The 16,171-nt window shown below is 35.4% G+C and overlaps 2 protein-coding genes across 2 annotated transcripts; both read right to left on the reverse strand.

Moving 5' to 3' along the window:
• Positions 1-509: 509 nt before the first annotated feature.
• On the reverse strand, positions 510-9,228 carry LOC145591388 (uncharacterized). The gene is made up of 7 exons (XM_081647828.1): positions 8,619-9,228; positions 4,043-4,374; positions 3,620-3,959; positions 3,092-3,240; positions 2,916-3,009; positions 942-1,013; positions 510-832 (listed from the first exon to the last, which is right to left on the reverse strand). Exons 1-7 carry the CDS (start codon positions 9,150-9,152, stop codon positions 788-790), a joined length of 1,566 nt encoding a protein of 521 aa, XP_081503954.1. The 5' UTR covers positions 9,153-9,228; the 3' UTR covers positions 510-787.
• A 936-nt stretch (positions 9,229-10,164) lies between these two features.
• On the reverse strand, positions 10,165-15,745 carry LOC145592951 (uncharacterized). Its single transcript, XM_081649471.1, has 3 exons — positions 15,211-15,745; positions 11,827-11,907; positions 10,165-11,080 (listed from the first exon to the last, which is right to left on the reverse strand). The coding sequence occupies exons 1-3, from the start codon at positions 15,587-15,589 to the stop codon at positions 10,659-10,661; spliced, it is 882 nt and encodes a 293-aa protein (XP_081505597.1). The 5' UTR covers positions 15,590-15,745; the 3' UTR covers positions 10,165-10,658.
• Between the last annotated feature and the right edge of the window lie 426 nt (positions 15,746-16,171).

Below are 16,171 nucleotides of genomic sequence, written 5' to 3' on the forward strand. Positions count from 1 at the left end.
TATATGGACTAAAGAATCCAACCCCTTCTTCTAAGACAACTGACCAACAAGATATACCTATGATCTCACCGAGTAAAGTGGTGCTGGGTGGGTATGTTGGATATTCACCTCCTGGTACTCATCACCGCAAGAATTTCAAAACTTCTATTAATGATCAACAGGCGTTGAGCAAGCCAACTGTTGTGAACCAAATGCCACCATCAACTACACCTTAATAACACATGATTTCGCTACTACGACGTACAATTGCTCACCTTGCTCATTGCCTAAAACTATGTATTGTGCTCACCTTCTACTAAGAACTTATAACAGTATATGTATTAGAACAAAACTAGTAAATCTAAAGTAATGTTGTTTTGTTGTTGAGACTAAACAAGAAGTCCATAACATATTATTGTCGTTGTAAGTGTGATCAATTGTCCTGTGCTTTTCTATGGAACTATATAACGGGTCTATTCTAATCGTGTTGTTGTAAAGCAGCAAGAATATCATGTATGGAGTTAGATCTGTTATGTAGCAAATTTACACTTTCAAACGAAAAGCATTTCAATAAGGCATTACACTTTCTCATAAATCAAAATTGCTTCAGATCAGAACTATTTATCCCCTTCTAAAATATAGATTCCATCTCACAAAAGACAACTTTCCATCTAACTAGATTTCGAGACATGAGGGGAAATGATACATCCATGAACGAAAAGGTACACTGTAAGCATCACAGCGTCATAAAATACGAGCAAAAGAAAAAGGCATGAAATAAATTCTACAGATTAAACAAAATTGTGATCTACTCCAACTTTATCCTGTCCATGTCATTCATCACGCCTTCAAGCTGCAGACAATAAAAATCATTACATCAGTTTTGTATCAAGAATCTCGCATACAATACAATTGCTAAGTACTATAATTTGATGCTGCAACTCCGTACGAGTGAAATTTACCTTAGCAATTTGACGCATGAAGTAATCACCATATCGCTTGGGTGGCTTTGATTCGACAATATGGACCATATCCTGAAACACCACCAAATCAATATCAAGTTTCCCAAATATTACAACAGAATCATTATAATACCGGTTTTCGAGTTTGCTAGAATAAAATGGAGGTGAAAGTTGGGATTATTGCATAATAATCGATAGTTGGGATTATTCGAAGTAAATTGGACAAAGTTGGGATTAATAAAATAAATTTTTCCTAAAAAAAAAGGATTATTTGTAAATTACCACCCCAAAATGTACTAAGCGTTGAAATAACCACCCATTTCTATTGAAATTATAAATAACCACCCATATTTTACAATACGGTAGGTTTTACCACCCAACCTATACTCCGGTCAGTTTTTCGAGCATGGGCCCCACAACTTAATTACGAAGAACCCTAATTTCTCCAATTCAAATCAAATTGAATGAATCAAACAACGATTACATACATCATTAAATTCCTAAAAAACACATTCCAAACAATAAATATCATATAAATTGAATTCTACTCACTTTATAAGAATTGCAAAATAACAAAAAAAAAAAAAATTTAAGTGCGTTCTTCAATTACTTTGTTGTACAAATTGGTGTACAAAAATTTAAGTGCGTTCTTCAAAGGATTCGCTTGTTATTTTGCAAAACTTGGTGTAAAAATTGGTAGAATTTGTGGAAAAAATGCAAAATTTTAAGTTTGGGAGTAGCTTGTGAAACAAGGGAGGAAATACAAGAAACAACTTTAATAAAAAAAACCAAAAAACGGTCGCTATGTGGGGCCCATGCTCGGAAAATTGGTCGGAGTATAGGTTGGGGTGGTAAAACCTATATGTTTTGTAAAATATGGGTGGTTATTTTTAATTTAAAAAAAAATGGGTGGTAATTTCAATACATGGTACATTTTGGGGTGGTAAATTACAAAAAATCCTAAAAAAAAATTACAAAGAAAAAAAAAAAAAAAAACATTTTTAGCAGTTTCCAGTTGATCAGTTACAAAAGTGACAATAACCTAGTTGTATCAAGACTTTTAAACCTGCTCAAACCAAAACAAATCAATAGAAAAGGCAGCTAGACCTTTCCGATTGTATGTGTAAGAATATATGCAGTAGACCTGGCAAACAGGTCATTCGGGTCGGGTTCGGGTCGGGTTAATTCAGGTCGGGTCAAGTTCGGGTCAACAAATGTTCGGGTCGGGATCGGGTCGAGTCGGGTCGACTCGGGTTTCGGGTCAAATTCAGGTCAGCACTTCGGGTCAAGTTCGGGTCAGGTCAAGTTCGGGTCGGGTTAAGTTCGGGTCGGGTCAATTCGGGTCGAGTCTTTTCGAGTCGGGTCAATATTTAGGATCAATTTTCGGGTCAATTTCGGTCGAGTCAACTCGGGTCGGATCTATTCGGGTCAAGTTTGTGTTGGGTCACCAATATAAATTCACTTAAAAAAAAATAGTTGGAAAATAAAGTAAAGTCGTTAAAAAAAAAAAAATCGTGAGTACCTATTACTTAGAAAATAAAGAAGCCTTAAAACAAGTAATTAACCATTTCATCCTATTCTCTTATTATTCGGGTCAATACGGGTCGGGTTGATTGGGGTCAATCAATTCGGGTTAAAATTGGGTCGGGCCACTTCGGGTTTCGGGTCATTTCGGGTCGGGTCAAGTTCGGGTTTCGGGTCAATTTCGGGTCAGGTCATTCGAGTCGGGTCACTTCGGGTCATCGGGTCATGTTCGGGTCAACTCCATTTCGGGTCGGGTTCAGGTCGGGTCGGGTTAGTTCGAGTTCGGGTCATTTTCGGGTCAATGATTTCGGGTCAATGATTTCGGGTCAACTTCAGGTTACGGGTCGGGTTATTCGGGTCGGGTCAATCGGGTCGGGTCAGGATTGCCAGGTCTAATATGCAGTGATGTACCATAAACATCTATCCTGAAAGAAATTACAGTGAACTTACATCATCGATATAGAAGTCAATATCAGCATTTGATATGATCTTGCCCTCAGCATCAACAGTATGTGTCTTGTGCTTGTATGTCATCAAGATAGTCCTGAAATTAAATAAAGGGCACAACTAGGTTAAGAAATCTCCAAACACAAGCAACAGTAATAAAACAGTTACAGAGTCTTAACCTCAATGTAGCTTCATCCACTTCCATGTATGTAGCAAGTTTCCCAAGAGAAATGGTAGAATAGACCTTCAAAAAGGTGCGAACACCGGAAAGTAATTGCTGTTGCTTCACTTCATAAAGGAAAAGCTTCAGTTGAAGTCTGTAAGCATCCTGCATCAGACAATATCAGATTGATAATAAGATAACATCTCTAACTCTCAAGCTCTGTATAGCAATTATCATGAAATTTACATACAATATTTTCATTTCTTGTATATCGGGTAAAAGATCTTTTATCATTTGAAAAAAAAAAATGCCAAGGCAGAAGCTAACAGTTTCCAAGGACAAGTACCAACATTCTTTTTACTAATTAAGCACACAAGCGAAATATATAGTACAAGCCTGAAGAAGAGAATGGTTACTGGCTTATCTCTTACAGGTCAACAAATGTTAGTACACACCTTTACCAGAACACCAAAACAAAGTACTTGCACCACAAAAGTTACTGCAACAATCAAATAAATGCAAGTAACTTAAGCAGTTAACCAACCTGATTGTAATTGACTAGCGGCTCATCAAAGTTGGGGGGTGATGGAGTAATAAATTTGGGACATGCATATGAGAAAAGTTCATCATAGAGAGCAAATGCCTCGTCATCATATCTTTGCATCCTACTCATCTTCTCACCATACTTCTCCCTAAGCTGAGAGTTTACAGTTTCCTCGACAAGTTTGGTCTGGGGGCATAGAGAAAGACAAATTGCAAGCAAAGCATACATCTGCTCATTTTTCTTCAGTATTTGCTCATACTGTGGAGATTTCTGATGATATTGTTTTGTCTTGTAGATATACAATAGAATTTTATTAAATTCACGAATAGCCACAACATATCTGCAAAGAAAAAATTCCCAGCAGATTAAAAAACAAATCATATATATCAGCAAAGATGCATGCAAGCAAAGCAGCAAACATACCTTCGTAACATAAGATTGGCGAAACCATAATGATAGATAGTAGTGATGTGGCTTCCAATTACAGTGGTATATACACCATGCTGGCTAATGTCAATTGGAAGCATGCATTTCAATCCAGTGTGGTAATCCCCCAACAGACAGTGAACTCTAAGCAATCCCACCATGCTGAAGTACCCCAATACCCGCAAAACATTACTTCCACCATTATAATCATAACCATCATCTGCAGTGAAATTTTCAAGTCCCTCTTTCTCCCGCTCCAATATATCAATGATCGATGACTTGTCAACAAGTGCTTGCAGATAGTTGAGGACACCATATACACTCCAAGCCTGGAGCAGACCAATAAGAAAGAACGAAAGAAGATTTTTCAACTTCAAGAATATATACTCAAGCAAGACAAGGATAGGCATGAAATAAAAATTATTTCCCCAATACAGATGAGTAAAAAAATGTAAGGGACAAATTAGGATAATAACCATAAACAGTAATAAAACAGCAGAGAAACAGGTGATCTAGAATTGACTATTAGAAAGCTTGTAAGTGTGCAAGAAAGTTATCCCCCAAATTCCAATAATTGCTAATATCTTGGCATCCATAATTCCTTCTAATAGCTCCTTTGAGTCAACCAGGATACTCAAAAAGTACTTCGTATAACATATCAAGCAATCCCAACCTAACAGCAATACAGAAGAATTTCATCAAAGAATGGATAGCTCAAGACAATCAGAACATGCAAAGGCAAGCTTCAACCACCACCACCACCACCATTCAAAATAAGTCCTTCCCTCAAGCAGCAGGGAGTAACTTCCCGTCAAACAAATGCTATATCAGTCATCAATTCATCATGATAATCCTAAGCCACAAAAGACAACTAGAACTTAAGCTCACATGACTGCTAAAACTCACTCAGAGAAACATAAAGATACCTTTTTTTTTTCCTAAAAAAATAATGGATTTGATACTAAGTAGACCAAAAACATATTTGCACCAAACAATATCATTTTTATGCACTTTTGACAGGAAAGGATTACCAACTCCATACCCTCTCTGATCACCTCCCACCAAACAGACAGTTGATAAGCCAAAATCCACCCCCCCCCCCCCCAACATACACAACAAAATTAAAATTTAAAAAAAAAATTAAAAAAAATCCTCCTAAAATTCTCATGAGTAAAGACAAAACATGTGGTAAACCCAGACTTTCTGCTCCTAAAAACATAACAAAGAGCATGACTTATTAGTTGTTAAAAGTGGATTTTGAAATTCCAAGAATTGTCCATTTTCCATTAACTTCTTCACAATATGATATTAACAATCCCTAATTCACATTATACCTAAACAGACCAACACTACATAAAGTAAGAAAGTCGATGATATAATTCTTAAGTCTACATGAAAGCAACCATCAAATTTATATAATTTAAAAGTCTTGAGTCAATCCTTTAGAAGCTGACCAAAAAGAATGATGTAAGATATTGGATGCATAGTAACTCAAGACGTTGAATAAACAAAAAAAACCTCAACCCTCCTCAAATAAATCCAACAGAAAGACCAACATATATACTCACACTACCATAAAAGGAAACAACAACAACAATAACAAAGCCTTAGTCCCCCCAAAATGATTTGGGGTTGGCTAACATGAATTGTCATAAGGAACCATCCGAAAGGAATACTACTAGAAAAGGAAAATTCTAGAAAATGTAGCACACCCTGCAAAGAGGAAATCATACAAAGGAACCCAAATTCCTCACACCTATAAAAGAAAGAGAAAAAAAAAATCAAGCACCCAAGCTTCTCAAACGATAAGAGGATATATATATGTAAATCTAGACCTCAGCCGATCTACTGCAAATCTCACTTTGACCAATCAGGTTTCAAGCATTGACAGAAAACCACAAGTCCCCAACTTCAAAAATACAAAATCTCCCATCCTCCAATAATAATTTCCTATTATGAATGTTTGACTTCCACATAATACTAAAGTTCTAACAAACCAGCTCATTGTAAAAATTCCTAAATACTCGATAACTTATCAAGTGCGTAGCCTCTGAAGAGACTCACCAAACTTTATGACAGCCCAAAAGCATAACATTATGTAAATTAAAAATCTAAATTTCTAAAACTTCAGCATTTTATATCAAGAAATTGTAGACACTTCTAATCAACAATGCACAAAAGAACTCCATAAGACGTATACAGCCTGATGAACTTCCTAGTGGTAAAAGATTCCCAAAACATAACATTTACAGCCTCAGTCTCCTCAAGAAACCCCTAAAAAGCACATATAAAATCACAAATCCCTTAAATCAACCAAACTCAACACTTATCAATAAAAATTGCGAGTATTCTGACAAAAAAAAACTCCAACTGCGAGGTTTATTACATGTAAAAACTCTAAAAGCCCAACCGCTGTCGAGCATTCCAAAAGTCAAAGGCTTCCTTCACTCACTTAGATTAATAAGGATAAGATTACCAACAATACAAAGATAAGTCCCAAACTTCATAAAGTCTAGCTCCCTAACCCCCAATAAAATTAAAACAGAAATATCATAAATGAAGGCTTCAAGCCACCATATAAACTGAAGCGCCAAAACATAAAAAGGAAAATTTTTAAAACCCTCAAGTCCATAGCACAGTTGCTTCTCAACTTTACAAAATAGTGCTTAGCACAACAAGGATATGCTATAAAGACAGAATACGTTGTAAACCTAAAAACGTAACAGAGAGCAAGGTCATGCTAGTTGTTAAAAGTGGATTTTGAAATTCCAAGAACTGTCCTACTTCCATCAATATCTTCACAATAAGATACTAACAGCATCCCCAGAGTTCTCATCGATACCTAAGACCAGACCTGTGATAGTATGTAAAGTAAGAGCATCGATTTGATATGATTCCAAAGTCTACGTGAAAGGTGACCATTTATTTGATATAAATAAATCCACAGGCTATAACTCAATTCTTACAAAGTTGAATAACAAAGTGACCCAAAAAGAAAGATGTAAGAAATTGGATGCAAAGTTACTCAAAACATTGGGGAAAAAAAAAACACTAAATCCTCCTCAAAGAAATGCAAAAGCAAGGCCAAAAAATATATGTCCATGCAACCAGAAAAGAGAAACTCTAGAATATGTAGCACACTGCTAGGAATTAACTAGCCTGTAAGAAAACTCAGAGTATAACAAAAGGATTTAGAGGAAGAAAAAGGATAGATTGTATTGATGTTTAGCAAAGTTCAATCAATACACCTTTCATTCGAGAGGAAAGGAGCTCTCCCAAAACTAAGCCAAGCTTAACAAAATTTTCTAGATGATTCTTAACCCTCCTAATGAGTCCTATTTATAGAAAAAGTCTCATAACTAACTCTAACTTATTCCCCAAGACACTCCTAATAGGCTATGACTAATTTGCCCCTCCCTCAAATATTGATTCCTTGCACACACCTGCAAAGAGGATAACATAAAAGGAACCCAAAATTCTCACAAATACAAAAGCATAAGAAATAATTCAAGAACCCAAGCTTCGCAAATGATGAGAAAATATCTCTGTATATCAAGACCTCAGCTGATCCACTGAAAAAATCACATTCCTACAAGTTCTAGGTGTTTCAAAGCATTGACATTAAACCCCAACTTCAACAAAACAAAATCCCCCATCCTCAAGCACAACATTAAGCTTAAGAACAGCCCAAAAGCACAACATTATGTAAGTTAAAAATCTAAACTTCCAAAACTTCAACTTTTTTAAAACAAGAAATTGAAGACACTACTTGTCAACAATGTACAAAAGAGCTCTCTAATATACATACAGCTTGATGAACTTCCTGGTAGCAAGAGATCTACAAACATAACATTCACAATCTCAGTCTCCTCAAGCAACACCTAATTAAAAACAATGAAAACCCAAAATCCCTTACATTCAGATGATCTCAACACTTATCAGGATGGATCACCAGTATTTTGACAAAAACTTTCTACTACTACAAGCAAAGCTCTAAAAGCTTAACCACTATCAAGCAATCCAAAAATCAAAAGCCTTCTTAACTCACTTCTATGAATTAAGATAAAACTATCAACAAATCAAAGGTAAGTCCCAAACATCACAAAGTCCAACTCTCTACCGCCAATAAACAAAAACAGATAATATCCCATACGAAGGCTACTATATAAACTGATGCATCCAATATAAAGAAAAACTCTTTAGTCTAACCATATATTCTATGATTGAATGGTTTATGTTAATATGATAACAGAGTCAAATATCTTGATTTCTCTTTCAAAATCTACCCCCCTTCGAAATATAACTCAATTATTGTACTCTCATATATGTTTTTCCGCACCAAGAACTGCCTTAACTTACCTCGAATCACACCCAATTACCAGAACACCCACATAACTATTCTCAACAAAAAAAAACAGTAAAATCACCTTTTAGCTAATATAATTCAATTCTCTAAAAACCACCTTGATTCGCCCTCCAATCGCACCCAATTACACATAAAATTTCCAATTAACAAAATTCCAAACAATTAAATCAAAAACACAAAATCAACAAAATCAAAAAAAGAAAAAACCTGATCAGCTTGACGAAGCAAAGCAATCTCCTGCTCAGTCTTGGACTTCATCTTAGCCCTATACTGACAAAAACTCTGAAACTGGTAGACAAACTCATCAACCATATCCCACAACCACTGATTGGGCAACTGCATATTAACAACCCCATGAAGCACAACCTGAAAAAGGCTACAATAATTATCCCAGCTATCAACCCGCTGCTTAAGCGTCGGCTGCATCCGCGCGTACAAGTGACGGAACCACATCTCACGATACAACAAGCAAAATACATGATCGTTATCGACGAAAGGAGCAATGGCGTCAACAGAAGGCCAAGGAGTGTCCTTAAAAAGGCGATCACTGAGAGTGTGGAAGGAGGTTTCGTACATCTGGTGGATTTCGTAGACGTTCTTCTCGCGGATGTGACGGTAAAGGTGGACAACGAAGGATTTGACGGAGTCTGGTACGAGGTTGGGGTCGTAGCCGGTGGTGTCGAGGTTCGATGATGGTGGCGCGTTGCTGTGGTGGTCGTCGTGGTCGTAAGAAGGCGCCATTGTTGCAGAGGTTGGAGAGAGAGAGGAGAGAGAGAGAGGAGAGAGAAAGAGGAATTTAGGGTTTTGGGAGAAGATAGTGAATAAGGAGATTGAGTTGTGGGAGGAAAAGAGTGTGAGAGAGGATGACCCGGGTTGTTATTCGGGTTGCACTTTATTTCTATTTAGGATTTGTTCTTACTTTTTTTTTTTTTTAAGAAATATTCTTACCTAATTTACTTACACTCAACTTGTGGGAAAAAATTAATAAAAATAATTGTGATTTCTTTTTTTTCTTTTTTGATAATTATAAGAAAAAAATTATTAATGAGGAATCATGTTGAATTCTTTTACTTTTCAAAAATAAAAAAAATGTTGAATTCTTTTAGATGTGTAGTTTTAAATTATAAAAAATTTGCTTTTTTTTTTTTTTTGTCGCATAGTTAATTGAATTTTACATCGAAAATTAAGAAGAAAAAAAAAAGGAAAACTAAATAGTACTATAATAATTCCTAAAAATTATTTTTTAAAAAAAATAGTGATGAAATAATAAGTGCTAAGAAGTGTCAATTAGCATCTAAAAAATATAATAAATCTTGCTTACAATTGTATCATGACATTGACTAACAATCGTGTCTATGAATGTAGTTAACATCTATTTCAATTCAATATTTTCATTATTAGTAATCTTAACTAACACCCGGGAACATTCATTAGTTTTTGGCAAAAGGATATCATCCATTGCCAGCTAGTTATAATCTTCTAACACATGATTGTTTTAAGACAATTATTAGGGGTTTACTATGTGATGAATAATAAGAATAGGTAGGTGAAATTAATAAAAATTTAATGTAATGATCTGAAATACAAAGTTGAGTTACACCCTAACAATAAAAAAATTAAAAAAAAATGTATATTGGAGAAATTGTTTCTCTTATTGATAAACAAAATATGGACTACTGTATATTCTTTTAATAGCAAAGTTGTAAATAAATGCCACATTTTCACGGTTCATCAGTAAAACCCTTGATAAACGAATTTTGTTTCTCAAAATGAAAAATTGGGGCGGCCTCAACATATTGAAGGATTACAAAGCTTTACAAGAGTCTTTATCAAAGAGACATTCAACACAATATGTGATCATTTTTTCTTTTTAGTATATGTGATTAATATTGAAAATTTATAGGAGCAATTTACAACTTTCTCAAACCAAAACCATATTAATCTCATGTTAGTCATGCAGAAGATTGACAGTTAGATAAAATTCACAAGTCAGTGAAGCCAAATTCAGATTATCAGCGCCTTCCGGCCTTCCCTATGTACAGACCCCTCGACGCTGCTCTTTGTTGATTTCATACTTAGAGACTGTCCAACATAAACAGAGGCAACCTTTAATGGACTTATCCATGAGGAACTAAGTGTCAGAGCCCATCAGTATTTGTTGTGTATATGAGCAGAGAGATGATCCCTACATCACCGAAATCCTCAACTAAGATGCCAGAAAACCATAGCAAGAAATTGAGAATGCTATCACGTCAATAATCTTTGTCTGCTTTGACTGATACTAGTACGAGGCATTCCTTCATGTTCCTCTGATTCTTCTTCTTCATCCGAGGATAAGAGGGAAGATCCCATCCACGTTTTAAAGCCTTCATTGACACGTCTCTCAATATCTGGTGTGACTTCCCAAGGATTTGCTTCCAACATTTCCAATCCAAGATTTCTTCCAGAGAAGTTGCCCTCATCCAGAATTGTAGCAACTTTCCTTCTCAAGAATATGGCAGTGGCTCCGAATAAAATCACAAGTCCCCATGAGGCAACCTCATAGCACCAAAACAAGGGCACAGAACAGCTACTCCCCAACGTGAGAAGACTAGAACCCAGAAAAAGTGAAAGAAGACCAAAGAGGATGGCAAACACCATATTAAGGATGGCTAGACAACGTACTCCACCTGCAAATCAGATTGTAAACATTAATTATATTTTTTAGAACTCGCAACAGATGTCTTTTGAAACTCTTAAAGCCGGCTCTTTGACTATATACTTAGACCATCACATGAGCATTTGTTCATTTTCTTGTGTATGAAGAAATGCATTTTCATAACATTAATTATTTTTGTTTGAAAGGTAGGTAAAACCACTCACACAGCATCTGGATATTGAAGAATGATCAGTTCTACAAATTACAGAAAGAAAACTTTTACTCTCAACCAACAAGAAAACTTTTACTCTCAACCAACAGAACCATTGAGAAACCATTTTTCAATTTGCGTAACATTATCATCCGACTGTTAAATGGTAACACAGAATCTATCATTAAAATCTAAGATCTACTTATGTAGTACTACTTTATACCACATTAATATTCTCACAACATAGCTTCGAAACAGAGAGCTTTCTCACAATAATACAATTATAGTGCGCAACTTCCAAACCTAGTGAGCAGACATTTGTTACTGACACTAGGGAGTATAACTAGCTGAGTCCCATCCACCAGAAAATAGAAAGAGAGCTTAGAATGGAGAGGGACACTACAGCAGACCTGGATAACTTGAAATTTAGCTGGTTTTCACCTCTTTATTAATAAGCCCCCTTCAGCCCACAACCATTTCCTAATGTTATTCCCCTTGACAAAATAATTTATCACTGTGAAGAAATAAAACATAAGATGATCAGAGAGAACTAGAAAGTAGCATACCCCTCCTTGAAGCACAATAGTTGTTCTCGACCACCTTCAAGGACCAATGCCTCTGAGGTGCAGAGTAAGCAATCATAAATCCTGCACCATAAACAAAATTAATCACCAAACTCGACACTAGATTAAACACCAAATTGCAACCCTAAACACCCCTTATTATCAATGGCAGAAGCAGAAAATGGATTCAACAGAGAGAAAAAGTGCAAATTTGTAAAAGGCCAAACTTATTGATTACTCAAGTAGACAACCACGAGAATGAAAGAGATGATTAAACAGTCCATTTTCCATATTTCATAGCAATCTAAGGCCCCTTACACCTCTTTTAGTCCAGTTCCCATCTTTCACAATAATCTGGGTTTTGTTTGGTAGGATAACTTGGATGTGTGTGACCATGAAAACTCCATTTATACTAAGAAAATAAAATTAAATTAAAAAAAAAAAAATATTGGGTTACATTACCTAAGAAATCCAAAGAAAGATGGCAATGAAGTGATGGTGAATTTAAACTTTAAATACAGAAGATAGTTTGAGAATTATACGTAAATAAAAAACTAAAAATGACCTCAAATCATTGTGGTAGATAAAGCATTTTATCTGCATTTCCTTAGAAAATTAAAATTGTTTTTTTTTAACTATTTTCATAGAAAATCACAGCTCTCATGGATTTATCTTTCAATCCCTCGATGACTTACAGCATACTGAAATAAAAAAGTTTTTAAACTCTACAAGGCAGTCTTTGCCATGATGTACAACAAACTAATACTTTTGCAAAACAAAGGAAAAATTAAGTCAAAGGCTTCATGCAGTACAAAAACTTGGTTCTATATGCCATTTCACAAACAGAGTTGGCACCATTTAAAACCCCCACTTCCATCCATGAACCAGCAACATGAAAAGATTTCAGTTGACCATAACAACATTAATATTTGCTTAAAATAATCACTAAGCATACAAAATAACTAAAGTGCCACTGTAAAAGTTAGACATTGTAAAGGACTCAAGGACCAAATAGATGAATGGGTTATTGTATGCAGAAGGGAGTCAACCAACATGCTTCATTTTTGCAGCGTACTATTTTAATATACAAATAGAATGAAACAATGCTTTTACAGAAGCAATTGAATCACAGTAAACTAGAACCAGAATCCATTATCCAATCTCCAATGCTTCGTAGCCCCAAAACCTTCTTTCTCAAAACTAAATTAAAGATCAAGAAAAAGCTACTCCAAAAGAGGATTTTGCAAGGAAAACAGAAAATGAAATAGTAAACCATCCTAACCCTCCTAAAAAGCTAACAGGGTTTTCTCATCCCAAAACATAATCTCAGAAGACATTTCCAATGATTTAGCTACACCAAGCCACATTAAATAACAAAACACAACTTTTCTCTAAAATCACTAGCTCTACTGACTTCTAAATTTTACCCACCATGAATCCTCTTTCCTGTTAAAGTTAAAGCGTTTTTAAATCATTTCCAAATGAACCTGTCACTTTTTAAAAGCTATGTCAATTAAAAATTCATACTCCCATAGTTCCATTTCAGATCTAACATAAATGTCAATCCCATATGCTTAGCATTCAAGATTACTTTCTTTTTTTCCTAATATTCTGCTTTTCATAGAAAACAAGAGTAATTACTAATTACCCAACAAAACTCCTTACTCAGTTATTCATATTTCAATTTTCTTCTTCCAAACCAAGCCTATAATCATCTGCAATGGACTAAAAGGGTGGACTCTCAACTCAAGGGTCAAGGCAACCTTAACCCTTGTTTAATCATCTCGGCCTACAGAATCAGCTGAGGACCAAAATGTGAATAACTAACAAGGACCAAATTCTAGAGCTTCAAGATCATCCCGACACCCCTATAACTCTACACTATAACCACCACAAACAAATACAGTTGCCTATGAGAAACGTTTTGCCTGGTATGGTTCATGTTTACATCTCCTAAACAATCAGCAGAGCTGATAATTATGATACCCAAACCTCCTTTAAAAAAATCAGCTTCTATAACCAGCAGACCTCAGACTTTATTTAGTATTTACTTCTCTTCTTTAAGTTATAGAATAAAAATAAAATAAAAAAAAAAAAAAAAAAAAAAAGGAAGCACTCAACTGGCATGTCACTTCTATTATGCATCTTGCTATCCTAATGCCAGGTTCATATGCTTCCTTCAATCTTTCCCAAATAATCCCAACCAATATTACCCTTTGAACAACAATTAACGAATCCTATTAACTTCGACATACTCACAAAACTTTAGTAAGAGATCACTCAAGAATTCAATTTTGGCAGACTGAAGCGTCAATATATACATACCCTCTCTAATCTTTATTAGTACTTATTATAAGCTCATCCTTCGATTTCAATTCAGAATGTTGATGACATAACAGGCTGCATTCTATAGGATCTTTGAATCTATAGTTTCTCAAACACTCTACTACTAGATATTATCAGCCTTTATGCACTCCCTACTTCTACACTAGAGTGATCAAATATAATGAAATAAAATGTCAAAGGCCCATTAGCAAATAAAACTGCAGGAAGAAAGGAAGACCCTTATAAAAAAAAATATTTTGAGAAGGTATACAATTATACATTTATTATATCTCCAACATAGGTAATTCAAGTGCGATATAAAGTTATAATCTGATCTAGCTACCAATAGATTACACGATGCTAAGGGTAATACAGCACAAGAGCAAAATGCAAATCAGTCCATCCACAAGAGAAACCAAAGCAGTGGTCACATATGGAATGTGAATACTCACTAATCTACCTCTCCTAAGTAAACAAAATCCTCTGTACTCACTAATCTAGTAATCTCCTAAGCAAACAAAATCCTCTGTACTTCAAAATTCGATTTTCCACCAATTACTCAAAGCTATAATCCTATCTTTGCTTCCCTTAAGCAAGCCGCCATGAACTCCAAACTTTCATAACTAAGCTAAGCTAGCAAACCTAGCATCTCAAAAACCAAACCAAACCAAACCAAACCAATATACTTCAAATGCAATATTCCACCAATTTGCAACACGAAAATCCTGCCATTGCATTACTTGAGCAAAATCTTAAACTTTCTTACCACCCTCTCAAATCACAATTACCAATGTCGGAAATGAGACAACTATATAGTAGATTCAATGAACGATTCAATTGAATAATCTTCAGTAATATAACCATACACTCACAAACGATAAACACAATCAAAGCATAATGTACTCCCCAATTGTTCTACACATACATTGATACATATCATCAACAATGCTTGAAAAAATCAGTACTAAACATTAAATACATTTCCTAAAAATGCTACTCAGTATTTCATAAAATTACGACAAAATCACACGTCAATGGGTGTAATTAAACGTTCCAACTAACCTGCAACGAGATAAACGACGGAGGCCAAAAACAAGATCGACGAAGGAAGAAACAACACCATATAATAATAATCAACAGTTTCTTGATCCGTAAGATAAAAAGCTCCAGGAAGAGGATCAGAATCACCAGAAGTAGTAGCATTAATCGGCAAAGGTTGAAGACGAAGATCAAAACAAAAAGGCCGATTACCAGAATCACCAGGAAACACTATCTTCAAACTAATAGCAGTAGAAACAACAATCGCAAGAGAGATAATACACACAATTGACACACAAATCGGTCGTTGAAGCTTAAGCCAAGCTTTATCTTCGTCTCTGAGATTTTGATACTCGTGCTTCGGCATAAAAGCTTGGCGAAGTGCGTCGCTGATTAAATCCATTGAGAAAACCCTAGAAATTTGGGGGAAATTAGAGGGGAGAGAATTGGAGTGAGGTTGAAGGTCGGAAACCCTAACAATGGCGGATGAGGAGAGAGAAAGTGGAGAAATGGCGGTTGCTGGTGTTGTTAACTGCTGGTGGTGTGACGAATTCACGAACGTTTGTTACAATTAAAATATTTTGAAGGTGGTGAGTTATTAATTAGTTGGAATTTATTGGTGATTAGTGTAAAAATGAGTTTTTAGAGTGGGATTATGTGAAAATTGGGAATTATTGGGAATCTAATCATTTACTCCACGTAGAATGCACGAGATGTTTGGCTTATTTAAGAAGGTGTTGATGTGATACAAACCCTATGTAAATTTATCATTAGTATTTATTTTACTTTTTTTTAGGATGCCCACCCGGTTCCCCGAATCTTAGCTCCGACTACATCCGGATCCGACTTGGGTAGCACACTTGGCTTATGATGGGTGAGTAGTTTTTGCATACGGCGAGGCTCGAACCCGAGACCTTCCTTAAGCGACATCAAGTTGCTTACCACTTGAGCCAACTCTTGTTGGTCAGTATTTATTTTACTTACT

The sequence above is a fragment of the Chenopodium album genome, chromosome 18, assembly GCF_948465745.1.
Source record: "Chenopodium album chromosome 18, dcCheAlbu1.1, whole genome shotgun sequence".
NCBI classification, from domain to species: Eukaryota; Viridiplantae; Streptophyta; class Magnoliopsida; order Caryophyllales; family Amaranthaceae; genus Chenopodium; species Chenopodium album.

Coding starts and splice junctions, on each gene's coding strand:
- LOC145591388 (XM_081647828.1), bottom strand. CDS start 9,152: ATGGCGCCTTCTTACGACCACGACGACCACCACAGCAACGCGCCACCA. Junction 3,010..3,091: donor GTGGATGAAGCTACATTGAG/GTTAAGACTCTG, acceptor ATTTAATTTCAG/GACTATCTTGATGACATACA. Junction 1,014..2,915: donor TTGACTTCTATATCGATGAT/GTAAGTTCACTG, acceptor GTGGTGTTTCAG/GATATGGTCCATATTGTCGA.
- LOC145592951 (XM_081649471.1), bottom strand. CDS start 15,589: ATGGATTTAATCAGCGACGCACTTCGCCAAGCTTTTATGCCGAAGCAC. Junction 11,908..15,210: donor CGTCGTTTATCTCGTTGCAG/GTTAGTTGGAAC, acceptor TTTATGGTGCAG/GATTTATGATTGCTTACTCT. Junction 11,081..11,826: donor CTATTGTGCTTCAAGGAGGG/GTATGCTACTTT, acceptor TCTGATTTGCAG/GTGGAGTACGTTGTCTAGCC.